The 19,792-nt window shown below is 44.2% G+C and overlaps 1 protein-coding gene across 1 annotated transcript in view; it reads left to right on the top strand.

The window, feature by feature from the left end:
• The window catches only part of ELP2 (elongator acetyltransferase complex subunit 2), a 120,204-nt gene that overhangs the window by 89,030 nt on the left and 11,382 nt on the right, over positions 1-19,792 (top strand). Inside the window, exons 15-20 of the mRNA XM_044294100.1 lie at positions 7,317-7,409; positions 9,853-9,910; positions 10,743-10,815; positions 11,139-11,331; positions 11,770-11,891; positions 13,045-13,187. Coding sequence (XP_044150035.1) covers positions 7,317-7,409; positions 9,853-9,910; positions 10,743-10,815; positions 11,139-11,331; positions 11,770-11,891; positions 13,045-13,187 — 682 coding nt within the window. The remainder of the gene's footprint in view (positions 1-7,316; positions 7,410-9,852; positions 9,911-10,742; positions 10,816-11,138; positions 11,332-11,769; positions 11,892-13,044; positions 13,188-19,792) is intronic.

The raw sequence follows: 19,792 nt of genomic DNA, 5'->3' as shown, positions 1-19,792 counted from the left end.
TTGTAGAACGAAAGTAAAGAATCCAATGAAGTAGAGTATTAGTAAGGGAAACTGCAATCATGGAGGGAAGGGGAAGGGGAAAAGAGGGAGAGGGGGAGGGGGAAGGGGGGGGGAGGAAGGGGAGGATGGTCACCCATGGTAGCCTAATAAGAGTCACAAGTGTAGTAACCGTTTATTGGAGATTTCTGACCTGTGTGAGAATGAGTGATGTAATTGTCTCTGGTTATGTTTGAGCACTGTGCGCAGTGAAGACAAGGAAAAGTACAAAATGTCGGGATTTGTAGAAACCGTTGTCGTGGTATGTGGGAGGTTTGTCCTAGATCAGCATGGACTAGTTTGTCCCTGATGTTGTGACAGTGCTTGTAACAGGTCAGAGGAAGATTTTGGAATTCTTGTTTACGAGGGGAAGCCTGTGGTAAAATGGACCAAATTTTACGTACCATTTGGTGAATTTTAACCACTTCAGCCCCGCTAGGTGAAACCCCCTTCATGACCAGAGCACTTTTTACACTTCGGCACTACACTCCTTTCACCGTTTATCGCTCGGTCATGCAACTTACCACCCAAATGAATTTTACCTCCTTTTCTTCTCACTAATGGAGCTTTCATTTGGTGGTATTTTATTGCTGCTGACATTTTTACTTTTTTTGTTATTAATCGAAATGTAACTATTTTTTTGCAAAAAAATGTCATTTTTCACTTTCAGCTGTAAAATTTTGCAAAAAAAAACGACATCCATATATAAATTTTTCACCAAATTTATTGTTCTACATGTCTTTGATAAAAAAAAAATGTTTGGGCAAAAAAAAAAAATGGTTTGGGTAAAAGTTATAGCATTTACAAACTATGGTACAAAAATTTGAATTTCCGCTTTTTGAAACAGCTCTGACTTTCTGAGCACCTGTCATGTTTCCTGAGGTTCTACAATGCCCAAACAGTAGAAAACCCCCACAAATGATTTCGCTGATGGGCATAGTGAGTTCATAGAACTTTTTATTTTTTGTCACAAGTTAGCGGAAAATGATGATGATTTTTTATTTTTATTTTTTTCTTACAAAGTCTCATATTCCACTAACTTGCGACAAAAAATAAAAAATTCTAGGAACTCGCCATGCCCCTCACAGAATACCTTGGGGTGTCTTCTTTCCAAAATGGGGTCACTTGTGGGGTAGTTATACTGCCCTGGCAATTTAGGGGCCCAAATGTGTGAGAAGAACTTTGCAATCAAAATGTGTAAAAAATGACCGGTGAAATCCAAAAGGTGCACTTTGGAATATGTGCCCCTTTGCCCACCTTGGCAGCAAAAAAGTGTCACACATCTGGTATCGCCGTACTCAGGAGAAGTTGGGGAATGTGTTTTGGGGTGTCATTTTACATATACCCATGCTGGGTGAGAGAAATATCTTGGTCAAATGCCAACTTTGTATAAAAAAAATTGGAAAAGTTGTCTTTTGCCAAGATATTTCTCTCATCCAGCATGGGTATATGTAAAATGACACCCCAAAACACATTCCCCAACTTCTCCTGAGTACGGTGATACCAGATGTGTCACACTTTTTTGCTGCCAAGGTGGGCAAAGGGGTACATATTCCAAAGTGCACCTTTCAGATTTTGCAGGCCATTTTTTACACATTTTGATTGCAAGGTACTTCTCACACATTTGGGCCCCTAAATTGCCAGGGGGGTATAACTATGCCACAAGTGACCCCATTTTGGAAAGAAGACACCCCAAGGTATTCCGTGAGGGGCATGGCGAGTTCCTAGAATTTTTTTTTTTTTGTCACAAGTTAGCGGAAAATGATGATTTTTTTTTTTTTCTCATTTTTCCTTACAAAGTCTCATATTCCACTAACTTGCGACAAAAAATAAAAAATTCTAGGAACTCGCCATGCCCCTCACAGAATACCTTGGGGTGTCTTCTTTCCAAAATGGGGTCACTTGTGGCGTAGTTATACTGCCCTGGCAATTTAGGGGCCCAAATGTGTGAGAAGAACTTTGCATTCAAAATGTGTAAAAAATGCCCTGCAAAATCCGAAAAGGTGCACTTTGGAATATGTGCCCCTTTGCCCACCTTGGCAGCAAAAAAGTGTGACACATCTGGTATCGCCGTACTCAGGAGAAGTTGGGGAATGTGTTTTGGGGTGTCATTTTACATATACCCATGCTGGGTGAGAAAAATATCTTGGTCAAATGCCAACTTTGTATAAAAAAATGGGAAAAGTTGTCTTTTGCCAAGATATTTCTCTCACCCAGCATGGGTATATGTAAAATGACACCCCAAAACACATTCCCCAACTTCTCCTGAGTACGGCGATACCAGATGTGTCACACTTCTTTGCAGCCTAGATGCGCAAAGGTGCCCAAATTCCTTTTAGGAGGGCATTTTTAGACATTTGGATCCCAGACTTCTTCTCACACTTTAGGGCCCCTAAAAAGCCAGGGCAGTATAAATACCCCACATGTGACCCCACTTTGGAAAGAAGACACCCCAAGGTATCCAATGAGGGGCCTGGCAAGTTCATAGAAATTTTTTCGCATAAGTTAGCGGAAATTGATTTATTTTTTTTTTTTTTTTTTTTTTTCTCACACAAAGTCTCACTTTCCGCTAACTTAGGACAAAAATTTAAATCTTTCATGGACTCAATATGCCCCTCAGCAAATACCTTGGGGTGTCTTCTTTCCAAAATGGGGTCAGTTGTGGGGTGTTTGTACTGCCCTGGCATTTGAGGGTCTCCGCAATCATTACATGTATGGCAAGCATTAGGAGTTTCTGCTATTCTCCTTATATTGAGCATACAGGTAATGAGATTTTTTTTTCCGTTCAGCCTCTGGGCTGAAAGAAAAAAATGAACGGCACAGATTTCTTCATTCGCATCGATCAATGTGGATGAAAAAATCTCTGCCAAAAAAAAAAAAATGGAGGGGAAAGGCGTCTGCCAGGACATAGGAGCTCCGCCCTACATCCATACCCACTTAGCTCGTATGCCCTGGCAAACCAGATTTCTCCATTCACATCAATCGATGTGGATGAATAAATCATTGCCGGGATTTTTTTTTATATATATATATATATATATATATATATACAAAGTGTTTGCCAAAGCATAGGAACGCCGCCTCCTCCTCAGCTCGTATGCCTCGGCAAACATATCTGTTACTGCAGAGGAGAAAATCCCGTCTTGCAGCGCCGCATACACCGACTTGCGTGTAATCTGACAGCAGCGCAATGCTTCTGTCAGAATGCACATCGGTGCTGCAGCTGGTCGATCGGTTGGTCCACCTGGAAGGTAAAAAGACAAAAAAAAAAAAAAGAAAAAACCAGGCCGCAACGCAATAATTTTATTAACTTTGCAACAGAACATGTAACTTTAACTTTTTAACTGAACATTAACCTTTTTGCTTACTGGTGTTTTTTTTATTTGTTTTTTTTGTTTTTTTACCTTTATAGAACAAACCTCTCCTTCCCCATGGGTCAATGTGCAAAGCGCAAATCGCCCAAAGATGTGGCGAAGTGCGTTATGCACTTTGTCCCATGTGAAAGGAGACGTTTGCAGCAGCAGTGAGTGAATGGGCCCTAATAGCCCTGTGTGCCTATCCTGGTGAGATGATCCCTATGCTAATAGTGTACCTGTGAGTGGTACTTCCGGAAACACTCTCCAAAGCATAGGGCAGGGTGGTCAGGACAGTCAGGACAGAAATAGCGTGTGTCACGCCTTATTCCACTCCTGCTACAGACACGACATCTTTTTCGGGGTGACGGTTGGGTTGAGGTACCAGGAACGACATTGGGGAAATGTCGCTCGTGTAGACGGCTAACTACACTGGTGGATGGGGCCACGGAACCTCCTGGGTACAGGAGGTTCTCGATGATCTCTTCCTGAAATTTGAGGAAGGATCCAGTTCTCCCAGCCTTACTGTAGAGAACAAAACTATTGTACAGAGCCAATTGAATTAAATATACAGACACCTTCTTATACCAGCGTCTGGTTCTGCGGGAAACTAAATACAGAGACAACATCTGGTCATTGAAGTCCACCCCTCCCATGTGGAGGTTATAGTCGTGGACTGAGAGGGGCTTTTCAATGACACGGGTTGCTCGCTCAATTTGTATTGTCGTGTCTGCGTGAATGGAGGAGAGCATGTAAACGTCACGCTTGTCTCTCCATTTCACCGCGAGCAGTTCTTCGTTACACAGTGCGGCCCTCTGCCCCCTTGCAAGACGGGTGGTAACGAGCCGTTGGGGGAAGCCCGCGCGACTAGTTTGCGCGGTACCACAGGCGCCAATCCGTTCTAGAAACAAATGCCTAAAGAGGGCCACACTTGTTTAAAAATTGTCCACATAAAGATGGTACCCCTTGCCGAATAAGGGTGACACCAAGTCCCAAACTGTCTTCCCACTGCTCCCCAGGTAGTCAGGGCAACCGACCGGCTCCAGGGTCTGATCTTTTCCCTCATAGATCCGAAATTTGTGGGTATAGCCTGTGGCCCTTTCACAGAGCTTATACAATTTGACCCCATACCGGGCGCGCTTGCTTGGGATGTATTGTTTGAAGCCAAGGCGCCCGGTAAAATGTATCAGGGACTCGTCTACGCAGATGTTTTGCTCTGGGGTATAAATATCTGCAAATTTCTGGTTGAAATGGTCTATGAGGGGCCGAATTTTGTGGAGCCGGTCAAAAGCAGGGTGGCCCCTGGGACGGGAGGCGGTGTTGTCACTAAAGTGCAGGAACCGCAGGATGGCCTCAAAACGTGCCCTGGACATAGCAGCAGAGAACATGGGCATGTGATGAATCGTGTTCGTGGACCAATATGACCGCAATTCATGCTTTTTTGTCAGGCCCATGTTGAGGAGGAGGCCCAGAAAAGTTTTAATTTCGGAAACTTGGACTGGTTTCCACCGGAAAGGCTGGGCATAAAAGCTTCCCAGGTTAGCGGTGATAAATTGTGTGGTATATCGGTTTGTTTCGGCCACAACTATGTCTAAAAGCTCCGCAGTCAAGAACAGCTCAAAAAATCCCAGGGCCGAACCGATCTGAGCTGTCTCAACCCGAACTCCAGACTGGGCAGTGAAAGGGAAAACTACGGGTGCGGCTGAAGTTGGGGACTGCCAATCAGGGTTTGCCAGCACCTCTGGGATTCTAGGGGCTCTACGGGCACGTCTTTGCGGTGGCTGCGACGGGGTCACTACTGCACGTGCCACCGTACCAGCTTCAACTGCCCTTCTGGTGCTCGCTACTTCACCAGGTTGTACGGCAGTGCTGGTACTAGGTCCAGGGAGGGCTGGGCTGCTGGTGTATGCCTCACCACGTAATCCGACAGCACCAGCCCCACTCTGCTGCTCTTGAAGCGGATCCTGCGCAACCTGTGGTCTAGCGACACGGGGCCGGGTACGCCTGGTGGTATCAGGGACCTCAGCCTCCTCGTCCGAACTTTGGGTCAGAGAGCCACTGCTTTCTACAGGTTCGTATTCTGACCCGCTGGATTCATCAGATGAGGGTTCCCACTCCTCATCCGACTGGGTCAGAAGCCTGTAGGCCTCTTCAGAAGAATACCCCCTGTTAGACATGTGGGCAACTAAATTTAGGGGTATTCCCTGAGACTACCCAAGAAAAAAAAAGCAAGCCTGTCTTACAAAGGGGAGGCTAGCGAAGTACCGGAGGCCGCTGCGGTTGATAAAAAAGATCAAAACTGATTTTTTTATCGCCGCAGTGCGTGTAAAGTGATTGTGCAGTGAACCAAAAAAAGAAATTTTTTTTGTCACTGCGGTGGGGCGGGTGTGGGCGAACGCACGTGTGGGCGACCGATCAGGCCTGATCGGGCAAACACTGCGTTTTGGGTGGAGGGAGAACTAAAGTGACACTAGTACTATTATAGATCTGACCGTGATCAGTTTTGATCACTTCCAGATACTATAAAAGTACAAATGCTGATTAGCGATACGCTAATCAGCGAATAACGGACTGCGGTGCGGTGGGCTGGGCGCTAACTGATCGCTAACTACCTAACCAAGGGGCCTAAACTATACCTAAAACCTAACGGTCAATTCCAGTGAAAAAAAAAGTGACAGTTTACACTGATCACTTTTTTCCTTTCACTAGTGATTGACAAAGGGGTGATCAAAGGGTTAATTGGGGTTCAGGGGGGTGATCAGGGGCTAAAGTGTAGTGTTTGGTGTACTCACTGTGAAGCCTGCTCCTCTGCTGGATCCAACCAACGAAAAGGACCAGCAGAGGAGCAGGGCAGCCATGTAACAGATCATATTTACTAATATGATCTGCTATGTGGCTTCTGATTGGTTTTTTTAAAAATCAGCAACCTGCCAGCCAATGATCACGGCTGGCAGGTTGCTGACGAAATAGTCCTGAACGAAATGCCGGCGCGAACTGCGCATGCGCGGGCGTATATTCGCGTCATCTCGCGTCTCGCGAGATGACGCGTATATGCGTGACTGTGCGCAGCGCTGCCGCCTCCGGACCGCACATCTGCGTTAGGCGGTCCGGAGGCGGTTAAGCATGATTGGATGATAGGTAGTAATACAGGGAATTCGCAAGATGTTGGTTTTGGTATTGTTAGTGGCTCAAGTCTCAGGTGTGTCATATCTGGTAAGTCACTGAGGGTATCTCCTTTGGTTCTGCGGCCCTGCAAAAAAAAAAGATAGAGCATGTCCTATTCTTGTCTGCAGCCACAGACAAGAATAGGCATTTCTATCATAGTGCCGGTGCGCAAAATTCCGAATGCGCATGGCCAGTGCGGACGTGTGAATGGACCCTAATACAGGAAGCACTTCACCGTGAAGTTCTGCCCTGGGCACTTACAGGGGCAGAATAAAAGTTCATATTCCCTGTTACAACTGCTACCACCGCCACCACTACTATACTGCTTTTCTCTTTCAGCAGGTTAGCATGGCGATATAAATGCTGACAGACTCCTTATACGTTCTTTGGTACTGAAATATGATTGCCTATTCCAGTTCTTCTATCTACTATTTCTCATTTTCAATTCCTGAAAAGTGGCATTACTGTTACTGTACAGTTTATAGAGACATCACCGCTGTAAGGAATTTTTCATGGCACACTGAAGCTAAGGAATCTTGCCAATTTTTAGTGTTCAAGGAATCCCAAAAGGAGAATGCAGTTCATTGAGTGCTTATGTAGTTTACATAAAGGCTCACTTCTTTTAACTTATGTTAGGCTTAATCTTTTGTTCTAGATAATGTATAGAACCTGTTTTCCTTTAATGTATAGAACCTTTTTTTTTATTTTATTTTTTTATATGCTTTTTTGCAATTTATTAACCGTTGGCTCCCTTTTATGAAGGCAATTTGAATTCACAGTCTGCTCAAGAAGAGCTGTTCAACAGTGTGTCTGATCAGTATTCTCAGCCGTATTTCCAGCCTCATGTCCTTACAGGTCAGTCACATCATGTAATATGAATTATATGTTGAATTAGTTTTTTAAATATTACAGGATACCAACGACAGAGCATGGTGCACATTACTAACTAAAAGCATGTCTTTGAAGGGCATCTGTCAGCAGATTTGTACCTATGAAACTGGCTGACCTGTTCCATGTGCGCTTGGCAGCTGAAGACATCTGTGTTGGTCCCATGTTTATATGTTCCCGCGTTGCGGAAAATGTTTTAATATATGCAAATGAGCCTCTAGGAGCAATGGGGGTGTTGTCATTACTCCTAGAGGCTTTGCTCTCTCTGCAACTGCCATGCCCTCTGCACTTTGAGTGACAGAGCCTGGCGTAATAATGTTTTCCCTGCCTGGCCCTGTCAATCAAAGTTCCAGGCGTGCTGCAGTTGCAGAGAGAGTGGAGCCGCTAGATGTAACAGCCACAGGCCTGTTGCCCCTACAGGCTTATTTGCACATATTAAAACTTCATTTTTCTCAACAATGTGGACACATACGAACATGGGACTAACACAGATGTCTTCAGGTGCCAATCACCCATGTAACAGGTCAGCCAGTTTCATGGGAACAAATCTGCTGACAGATTTAATTCAATTAAATGATCTACTTTATGTCCATTGTGTGGTAGGCACCAGGAGTTCCCTGTGTTGATGCCTCCATCACATGGTATTGTATGCTTAGAACACACGTGCAGTCTAGTCCTCAGTCTCTTATAGAGAATGATGTAAGATATGTTACATTAATGGTCTAGGGTTAGGAAGGTGTTAAAGGGGTTATCTGATCCTGTAAACACCTCCTGAAATGCCTGGGTCCCTCATACAGAACATACTTACCTGGTCCCGATAGATGTGTCCCTCCGGATCTCTGCATGGCCGCCACTGCTTCTCCCCATCATGCAGATCACAATATCTGGTGACGGGGATGCATCTAATGCAGCTGTGACAGTGACCTACCCCCTTGCATCATGTGTGATGTCACTTGTGACGCTAGGGGAGCTAGTCCTCTACTATAGTCCCCTGCTATTGGCTGCACCCCCCATCACCGGATGTTGTGATCTGCACGACGGGGAGATGCAGCGGCGACCGTGCAGGGATCTGGAGGGACGCATGCTACAGGGACCAAGTAAGTATGTTGGGTATAAGGGATCTGGGCATTTCGGGGTTGTTTACAGGATCAGATGACCCATTTAATCCAAGCTTCAGTTATGGAGACTCCCGCAAGAATTTTCCTCTTTCTCTCCTGTGTGTATTTTTAGGGGATTAATGTGAGGGATTAAAAAAGACTGGAGCAGATTTACTAATCCTGTCTAAAATGTGGGCAGCGTAGACTAAAGACCTGCCACCTTCATCATAGTGGCTCAGGCTGGATGGTGCATGGCTAGACACATTTTTTTGACTTTACATCAACTCTTTGATTACTTTGCTCCAAAATTTTATGTGGCAAATCTTAAACTACATCTTTTCACTAATTGACGCCCCTCGGTGAGTTACAAGTTGTGGCTATTCTTTTGCTTCAAAACAGGTCTAATACTTGATGCTACATTATGCACCAGAAAAGCGAAAAATTTAGCCACATTTAACGCCAAATTGTAGACACAATAACATTAATAACTTTTTGTAACTGTCCTTCGCCCAGTATTTAAAGGGGTTGTGCAGTGGCATAATATTAATGAGCTTTGCTCAGGATAAGTCTTCAATATTAGATCAATTACCGTATTTGAAGGGGTTGCGGTGCTCAGACGAGTGCGGTGTCCTCTTCAATATTTACCTGCACACCATGTCCATTGTAGCTCCGGTGCAATGTAATTACAACTGCTCTTTCCATTCAAGTGAATTGGTCAGGTCAGCAGGATAGGATATGGCATCAGTTTTATGCCACCGCACAAACTGATGTGCTGTGTCCTCCCCTTTGGGCATCATTGACAGTGCCCCTGGTCTCTTTTCAGTCCAAACAGAAAGACCAATTTGCAGTAAAGTCAATGGCTTATGGTGTCAACTTTGACTACATTCTATAATCAAGATCAGTGATGGCTAACCTTGGCACTCCAGCTGTGGTAAAACTACAACTCCCAAGATGCCTCCCTTGCTTGGCTGCTCTCAGAACTCTATAGAAAAAAAAGGAGCATGCTGGGAGTCGTAGTTTCACCACAGCTGGAGTGCCAAGGTTAGCCATCACTGATCAAGATGGATTCTGTTCACGGACAGCAAGCAGAGATGTAAAAGATGAGAAATGTAAATTGATATTAGTATCTTGCATGATTTTCTGTTATAAACTGGTTAAAAGAAGGATAGAGTGATGGTTTTATCAGTGTGGTAACTATTTTCGTATATATTTTATTATTCTTAATTGATTGCATTTCTATGTAGACAGTTTACTGATATCACCAAAGCTGGAAGCGTATTTAGATAGTTGCCACTCTTTGCCCTTTTCTGCAGAGCCTCCGACAGAAGATCACTTGTTGCAGAACACACTGTGGCCGGAGGTTCAGAAGTTGTAAGTTTCTCAGCATTGTCCGTTGTTGCACAGCTTGTACGTGAAGGATTTTCATTGCACTGCATTGTGATAAGCTAACTGCTCTTACCATGGCATACTGCTAATCTCCTGTGAACGCGGTCCCTAGTCTGCTCACAAGAAAAGTAAAGGGTTAAAGTGGTTGTTCACTTTGTTATTCATCTTTTTTATTGTTGCTTTCCAAGAGCTTTAACTTTTTTATTTTTCCATCTAAGTAGCCTGATGGGGGCTTGTTTTTTGTGAGACAAGTTGTAGTCTTCAATGTTTTTTTTATGTTTTCGGCATAAAAAAAGTTGAAAATGTTTGCATCGCCGCATTCCAAGACCCATAACTTTTTTTTTTTTTTTTCTTTCTACGGAGCTGTGTGAGGGCTTGATTTTGTGGGACTACTTCTAGTTTTCATAGTATCATTTTGTGGTACATAGCACTTTTTGATCGCTTTTTATTCTATGTTTATGGTGGCGCCTAAGCAGATAGCAGCAATTCTGGCTTTTTTTAATTTATTTTTTGTTTTACAGTGTTCACTGTATAGGATAATTTAACATGATATTTGCATGATATGGGTCTGTAAAAATAAAATCTCACCCACATGGTTAGTATCGCCACATACATGAGGCGATACTAAAGAGGTGGGTGAGATTTTATTTTTGCAATTTTGTCCAAATGTATACACAGAGAACCCCTTTAAACAGACTATTTTTTAAAACTAAATAACTCATTTCACAAGAAGCTTGTAGTAAAGATTGATAGGTTATTGGACTAAAATTTGGAAATTGAATATTTGAGTGTTTTGTTTTTTTTGTATACTTTCTAGGTACGGACATGGCTATGAAATTTTCTCTGTAGCTTGTAACCGTGCTGGAACAATCATTGCTTCTGCATGTAAGGTAACCAGAGTAGTTTTCAGCACAGATTTATTTCTCCCAACTATGACTATATATATATATATATATATATATATATATATATATATATATATCTATATCTATATATATATATATATATATCTCTATATATATATATATATATATATATATATATATATATATATATAAAGACTACATATCTCATTTGTAAATTGTATGTCTTAATATAAGAAGACATTCTTATTCTGGAGCTGCTGCTACCTTGTGCTATGAATACATAATTTGTTTGGATGGCTCATGCTTTGACCAGGCTTGACCCACATTCAATATCCCCCTTTATTTAGGCTTCCAAAAAAGAGCATGCTGCAATTATTCTGTGGAGTACCACAAGCTGGAAGCAGATCCAGAGCTTGTCTTTTCATAACCTGACGGTTACTCAGATGGCATTTTCTCCCGATGACAAATTCCTATTAGCAGTTTCCAGAGATAGAAATTGGTCCCTGTGGAGGAAGCAGGAGGAGATTCCAACAGAGTCAGGTGAGTAGCAGATGTGCTTCTGTACACTCTCCTAATTGATTGGCCTAAAAAATAAGGTAAAATGTGTCAATGTGACGTGTGTATGTTATATGAATGCTAAGCCAGCTTTACTAGATCATTGGCTTTGGTTATGTGATATATTCAACAGTTTGCCTTGCAGTCCAATCCTTAGAGTACCCATACAACTTTCTCAACCTCCAAAAAATAATTTCTCAGAAATGACATGTACATACTGTTCAACGTCCATGCACACAATCACCTCCATTGTGAAGGAGGAGGAAGATGTGACTTAAAAATTTTGTGTAGGTCGTTAGTGTTAATCACTATAGGACCCGGAGAAGAATCATGGCGAAAGGTGTATGTGTAGCCCCGGGCTATAGGTAATAATAGGGCATTGCCCTGACTTCTTGTTATCTTACTCTTTTTTTTCTTAAACAGTACCACAGTTCGGACTGTGTGCAAACACTGACAAGAATACATCTGTCCATTCTCGAATCATCTGGTCCTGTGACTGGACTCCCGACAGCAATTTTTTTGTCACAGGAAGCAGAGACAAAAAGGTGTGTATGTGAGCATTTGGACATGGATGATAGAATGGAGCAATGCATGTTATCATGCTTAAAGAGGACCTTTCACCTGGAAAAACATTGTGAACTAAGTATCATGATATGTACAGCGGCGCCCAGGGATCTCACTGCACTTACTATTATCCCTGGGCGCCGCTCCGTTCAGCCGCGATGTCCTCCTGTATCTTTGCTCACTTGGTTATAGTAGGCAGAGATTTAGGGGACTTGGTTTTAGTAGGCGGAGTCTGCCCTTGTTCTGCTGGGCGTCTCCTCCTCCTAGGCTGTAGCGCTGGCCAATCGCAGCGCAGAGCTCACAGCCTGGGAGTTTTTTTTTCTCCCAGGCTGTGAGCTCTGCTCTGCGATTGGCCAGCACTACAGCATGGGAGAAGGAGACGCCCAACAGAACAAGGGCAGACTCCGCCTACTATAACCAAGTGAGCGAAGATACCGGAGGGCACAGCAGCTGAACGGAGTGGCGCCCAGGGATAATAGTAAGTTAAGTGAGATCCCCGGGCGCCGCTGTATATTTCAGGATACTTAGTTCACAATGTCTTTCCATGTGAAAGGTCCTCTTTAAGTGGATTTTGTTGTTCCCAAGCGTGGACAGTGGCATAGAAATAGACTGCAGTAATCATAGTATGAAATTATGGATTAGGGTTCATGCACACAACCATACCTTATGTCCACATCCGATTAGCATTTTTTGCGGATCAGATGTGGACATATTAATTTCAATGGGGCATCAAAAGATTCAGCGTCCTCAGCACCATGTCCACTCCGCGACCCCTCAAAAAACATGTCCTATTCTTGTCAGTTTTGCAGACAATTATAGGACATTTCTACAGAAGTAAAAAAATAAATGGTGAGCTTGAATGGAGAGCTTCTCTAACATATTGAAGCTGCAATTAACCTTAACGAATGCCATCTAATACTATAGACAAGGCTATGCAGAGAAGTTTGAGTTTTGAGTTCTGTGACTGACCATCATAAGGATATATTAAAAAAATTATTCACCACAGAATTTTAGGCATACTTATATTAAAAATGTTCTACTTAATGTTGGACAAACATCGGAAATTATATGTAAATTTGCAAAAACTTTTTGTGATCTTAATTGTAATTGCATTCTGTATACATGATTATTTAGGTGATCGTATGGGGTAACTGTCAGGCGCCTGATCTTATGGGGGAGAAAAGCTGCACATCTGTAAAGCCTTGCTCTACACTTCTGGATACAGAAGACTCAGTCACTGCTGTCAGTGTGAACCAAGGAATTGCTTTTCAGGGAAGGTAATCATGCAAATAAGTTATAAAAACTTCAACTAAAGATTTTTTTTCTTCCTATATGTATTATTGATATGACATCCTACAAACTTATTCTGAAATCTTTTAGATAGAGGGAAGAAAAAATATAAAAATAAAATTTATGGTTGCATACCCTTAAACTAATACTTAGTTGAAGCACCTTTTGATTTTATTACAGCACTCAGTCATTTTGACTTGGCAAGATTTGCCCACTCTTCTTTGCAAAAACACTCCAAATCTGTCCGATTGCGAAGGCATCTCCTGTGCACAGCCCTCTTCAGGTCACCTCACAGATTTTCAATCGGATTCAGGTCTGGTCTCTGGCTGGGCCATTCCAAAACTTTAATCTTCTTCTGGTAAAGCCATTCCTTTGTTGATTTGGATGTATGCTTTGGGTTGTTGTCATGCTGAAAGATGAAGTTCCTCTTCATGTTCAGCTTTCTAGCAGAAGCCTGAAGGTTTTGTGCCAATATTGACTGGTATTTTCATTTTCCATAATTAGCTTAAATAAGGCCCCAGTTCCAGCTGAAGAAAAACAGCCTCAAAGCATGATGCTGCCACCATCATGCTTCACTGTGGGTATGGTGTTCTTCTGGTGATGTGCAGTGTTGTTTTTGCGCCAAACATATCTTTTGGAATTATGGCCAAAACGTTCAACCTTGGTCTCATCAGACCATAACACCTTTTCCCTCATGCTTTTGGGAGACTTCAGATGTGTTTTTGCAAAATATAGCCTGGCTTGGATGTTTTTCTTCGTAAGAAAAGGCTTTCGTCTTGCCACTCTACCCCATAGCCCAGACATATGAAGAATACGGGAGATTGTTGTCACATGTACCACACAGCCAGTACTTGCCAGATATTCCTGCAGCTCCTTTAATGTTGCTGGTAGCCTCCCAGACCAGTTTTCTTCTCGTCTTTTCATAAATTTTTAGGGACATCCAGTTCTTGGTAATGTCACTGTTGTGCCATATTGTCTCCACTTGATGATGACTGTCTTCACTGTGTTCCATGGTATATCTAATGCCTTGGAAATTCTTTTGTACCCTTCTCCTGACTGATACCTTTTAACAATGAGATCCCTCTGATGCTTTGGAAGCTCTCTGTGGACCATGGCTTTTCCTGTGGGATGCGACTAAGAAAACTTCAGGAAAGACCAACTAGAGCAGCTGAACTTTATTTGGGGTTAATCAGAGGCACTTTAAATGATGGCAGGTGTATGCTGACTCCTATTTAACATGGTTTTGAATGGGATTGCTTAATTCTGAACACAGCTACATCCTCAGTTATACACTTATGCAACCACATTATTATTATTTTTTTTGTTTTCTTCTCTCCACCCAAAAGATTTCAGTTTGTTTTTCAATTGAGTGGTACAGTTTATAGGTCACGATAAAGGTGGAAAAAGTATATATACACACAGTGGGAAAAATTAAGTATTTGATACACTGGCAATTTTGCATGTTTTCCCACCTACAAAGAGTGAGAAAAAAAAAATCCTGAAAATCACATTGTATGATTTTTAAATAATTAATTTGCATAGAAGAAATTTATCATGTGACATCACTCCCCTCCCTTCAGCTCTTCCACCTTACAGTCCCATGTAAATAACATCACTTTTCTCCCCTCAGCCACTTTCAAAAAGAGTCCCAAGTAAAAAAGAAATCTTTGCTCCCATCCACACACCAACCTGCTCCTCTGGTTAGACAATGAGACCCTGCCAATTCTTGTGACATCATACCTGCCAGGAACAGCTCCATTCTAGTTACGACCATTGCTTATGCCTGCTCCGAATTCTATGGATGCCCACCCATCGCAATGCACACAACAAAAATTGTGTGCATTGCAGTGGTGGGCGCACTGATGGCCCCAGAAAGAGGGACTATAGAGGCTATGCTACCCTGCAGTTGAAAGAACACTGGTCGGGGCCACAATTAATTGCCTCAGTAGCCACATGATCGCGGCAAACTTTGCTCATCCGCGGTTCGCCGAACAGGCGAACATATGGCGATGTCTGCCGGCGCCATGTTCTTTGCATTGTGCAGAACTTTGACCCATGACACATCCATCAGGTGGGACAGGACAGCCAATTGAGATGTTTCAGCACATGGGCACACCTCCTACCCTATAAATTAACCCGATCTGGCAGCCATTTTACATTCTGTTTTTTTTGCCAGTGTAAGGAGAGGTTGCTGTGTGGAGCAGGGACAGACTCTTAGGGACTCCAACCGCAAGCTAATAGGGCCACAAAAGTCCTTTTAAGGACTGGTATAGGTGTGACATACAGAGAAGTGTGATATACTTATAGTATACTTTTTAATAGTGCAGCAGTTGTGTGCGGTTCTGCTGCAATACCGCAGCTATACAGAGGGACAAACGCTATTGGAATAACTAATTGCAGCTGGTGTGATATACTTGTTGCCCCCCCCCCCCCCAAAAAAAAACTGACTGAGAAGTGTGATATACCTATAATATACCTTCTAACATAGAATTTATATTATAGTGCTTTTGTATTGTGCAGCAGTTGTGTGCGGTTCTGCTGAGATACCGCAGATAGAGGGACAAACGCTATTGGAATAAGTAATTGTAACAGGTGTGATATACCTGTTACCCCCCCAAAGAAATATGAGTGTGGGGTGTGATATAACTATACTACACCTTCTAACAAATCAAGTATATTATAGTGCATTTGTATTGTGCAGCAGTTGTGTGCGGTTCTGCTGTGATAGTGCAGCTAGATAGAGGGACAAACGCTATTCGAATAACTAATTGCAACTGGTGTGATATACCTGTTGCCCCCCAAAAAATGGAGTGCATAAGGGGTGTGATATACGTGCTTCCACCAAATATTGTTTGAGGGGTATGATGCACCAGCTTCCACCAAATATTGATTAAGGGGGTTTGATATATGCCAGCTTCCAGCAAATACTCATTATTGGGTTCTATATACCTGTTTCCACCAAATACTAATACAGGGGATTGATATACCGGCTTCTAACAAATATTGATTGAGGCCTGCGATATACCGGCTTCCACCAAATATTGATTAAGGCAGGGCTTGACAAATTTCTTTGGAATCTAGGAGCCAGCTAAAAAAGTTAGGAGCTGTGTATTTTTTTAAAATATTTTTTTCTTTTTTTTTTTGTACCTTTTTATAAAGCCTTATTTTCAACGACAAAAAATAACACCTCCTAAATTAACATATAAAGAAGTCTAGAACAACATGGGTATTAACAACATATACAGTGGCAGTGTACAGAACCGCACACACATATACAGTGGCAGTGTACAGAACCGCACACACATATACAGTGGCAGTGTACAGAACCGCACACACATATACAGTGGCAGTGTACAGAACCGCACACACATATACAGTGGCAGTGTACAGAACCGCACACACATATACAGTGGCAGTGTACAGAACCGCACACACATATACAGTGGCAGTGTACAGAACCGCACACACATATACAGTGGCAGTGTACAGAATCACACACACATATACAGCGACAGTGTACAGAATCACACACACATATACAGCGGCAGTGTACAGTACCGTGAACACATTTGCAGCGGCAGTGTACAGAATCGCACACACATATGCAGCGGCAGTGTACAGTACCGCGCACAAGTGTACAGTACCGCGCACACATAAGTGTACAGTACCGCGCGCACATAAGTGTACAGTACCGCGCGCACATAAGTGTACAGTACCGCGCGCACATAAGTGTACAGTACCGCGCGCACATAAGTGTACAGAACCGCGCGCACATAAGTGTACAGAACTGCGCGCACATAAGTGTACAGAACTGCGCGCACATAAGTGTACAGAACTGCGCGCACATAAGTGTACAGAACTGCGCGCACATAAGTGTACAGAACTGCGCGCACATAAGTGTACAGAACTGCGCGCACATAAGTGTACAGAACTGCGCGCACATAAGTGTACAGAACTGCGCGCACATAAGTGTACAGAACTGCGCGCACATAAGTGTACAGAACTGCGCGCACATAAGTGTACAGAACTGCGCGCACATAAGTGTACAGAACTGCGCGCACATAAGTGTACAGAACTGCGCGCACATAAGTGTACAGAACTGCGCGCACATAAGTGTACAGAACTGCGCGCACATAAGTGTACAGAACTGCGCGCACATAAGTGTACAGAACCTGCGCGCACATAAGTGTACAGAACCGCGCGCACATAAGTGTACAGAACCGCGCGCACATAAGTGTACAGAACCGCGCGCACATAAGTGTACAGAACCGCGCGCACATAAGTGTACAGAACCGCGCGCACATAAGTGTACAGAACCGCGCGCACATAAGTGTACAGAACCGCGCGCACATGTGCAGCGGCAGTGTACAGTACCGCGCGCACATGTGCAGCGGCAGTGTACAGTACCGCGCGCACATAAGTGTACAGAACCGCGCGCACATGTGCAGCGGCAGTGTACAGTACCGCGCGCACTTATACAGCGGCAGTGTACAGAGTAGAGTTGTTGCGATACTAAATTTATGATTCGATTTTGATATCATAAAAAAGTATTGCGATACTCGATTCCATTCGATACCACATGAAAAAATAAACAAAAAAGCCACGTGCATTCCACTTTTTTTTAAATGGCGAATCGCGCAGTTTTATTATTTTTTTTTTTCTGTTCCGGCGTTCACCGCATAGATTTTTAAATATTTTAATAGTTTGGATTTTTCTGACGTGGCAATATGTTATATATTTATTTCTTTACTGTTTATATATTTTATATGTGAAATTGGGAAAGGGGGTGAGTTATACTTAATATTTTGGTGGGGGATTTTGTTTCAATTTTATTTGATTTTTTGGCACTTTTTATTTAATAACTATTAGGGGCCAGAACCTGGGATAGAGCTCTATTGGGCTGAATAGAACCTCACACCCTCCCTGCTGCCCTGTGCTTAGTGCACACAGCAGCAGGGAGCTGACTATGGCAGCCAGGGCTTCAGTAGCGTCCTGGCTGCCATGGTAACCGATCGGAGCCCCAGGATTACACTGCTGGGCCTCCAATCAGAAGCTGCCACTGCACCACCAATGAAGAAGGGAGGAGGGGACCCTGTGGCCATTGCCACCAATGAGAAGGGGAGGAGACCCTGTGGCCACTGCCACCAATGATTTTAATACTGGGGTTGAGAGGGGCGGGCGCACTGTGCCACCAATGATTTTAATGGGGTGGGGGGGAGGGAACACTGCGCCACCAATGATGATTAACACTTAATACAGGAGGCGGGTACTGGCAGCATATCAGCGGCAGTTAACCCCTCAGGTGCCGCACCTGAGGGGTTAACTGCTGCTGATCGCAGCTCCCTGTCATAGGCAGGGTGCCGGCTATGCGATTCTGCTGCTGGCACCTGCCTCCTGTATTATGTGTTAAAGACGTGGGTCCAGAATTTAAGTAGCAGGCTACACAGAGCGGCGCGACAGAGATGTCCCAGCACTTACTATTATTCCTGGGCGCCGCTCCGGTCGCCCACCGTGCCCCATTACTGTCTTCTGCTCCATATGCTAATTACTATCAGAGCAATGGGGAGGAGAAATCGGCTTCTCTCCTGGGTGTTCCTTCTCCCTGCGCTGCAATTGGACAGCGCTACAGCCAGGGAGAATGAAAGCCCACTAGAGAAGCTGATGTTTCCAGGACGTCCCCCATGACAGCACATGGGAGGATGTCCAATCCTTTCTCTGTAGGGACAGGAAGTGAGACAGATTAAAAGCCCCCCCCCCCCCTCCCTCCGATCTCCAGTGTCTTCCTGTCCTTACAGGGATGGGGGGTGAAGCAGGTTTCTCTTCTAGGAGTCGGGGTGCTTACCTAGGCACTGGGGGCCAGGTCGGGTCGGGGGTCTGGCACTCCCCTCTCAGGCCAGGTCGGGCGGCGGCCCGTTCGGCCCCGCTAGCTCCCCCTTCGGGGGTTCTCTAGCTGATGCCGCTTCTCCTCCGGGAGCTCTGGGCTCAGCGGCGCGCTCCTGACGGCGGCGTCGCACATCTCATGACGTCACTTCCGGGTCAGCCGGAAGCAAGATGGCGGTGCCCAGCACAAGCGCTGGAGACCCGGAAGCCCGGTCTCGCGCTCAGGGGTTGACTCCCTCCCCCTGGGGGGTTGAGTCCCCCTTATAAGAACGGAGCAGTGCGGCAGCAGAGGTGGAGGTAAGCCCCAGTGGGGAAGTTGTGAGCTGCTGTGTGTTTGCTTAGCCACCATGGAGCCCCAAGTGTCAGCTAAATCCGAGATTGTGTCTGACCCCTCTGCTGCAGCCCATGATGATAAAAAAAAGTTCAGGGCAGTCGGCTCTTCAAGATCCCAAAAGGAAACCGAGAAAATGTGCGATTTGCGGGAAAGGATGCATATATCTTACAAGAAGCAGTTATGTGCCATTTGCATTGCCAGGTTAATGAAGGAGGAGCGGCCGTCCTTTCTCACAGAACTTAGGAATATCGTTCGTGAAGAAGTTCAGGCTACGGTTTCTTCTCTAAACCCTCCGCCACCTCCTTCTCAACCTGACTCCCCTCCCCCAAAAAGGAGGACTCTGATTCTGATAATCGGGAAGTCTCGGACGGAGAGATT

This window comes from Bufo gargarizans, chromosome 5 (genome assembly GCF_014858855.1).
Source record: "Bufo gargarizans isolate SCDJY-AF-19 chromosome 5, ASM1485885v1, whole genome shotgun sequence".
Lineage (NCBI taxonomy): Eukaryota > Metazoa > Chordata > Amphibia > Anura > Bufonidae > Bufo > Bufo gargarizans.
The sequence above is the reverse complement of the archived record's forward strand: the minus strand, read 5'-3'. Positions and strand labels throughout refer to the sequence as shown.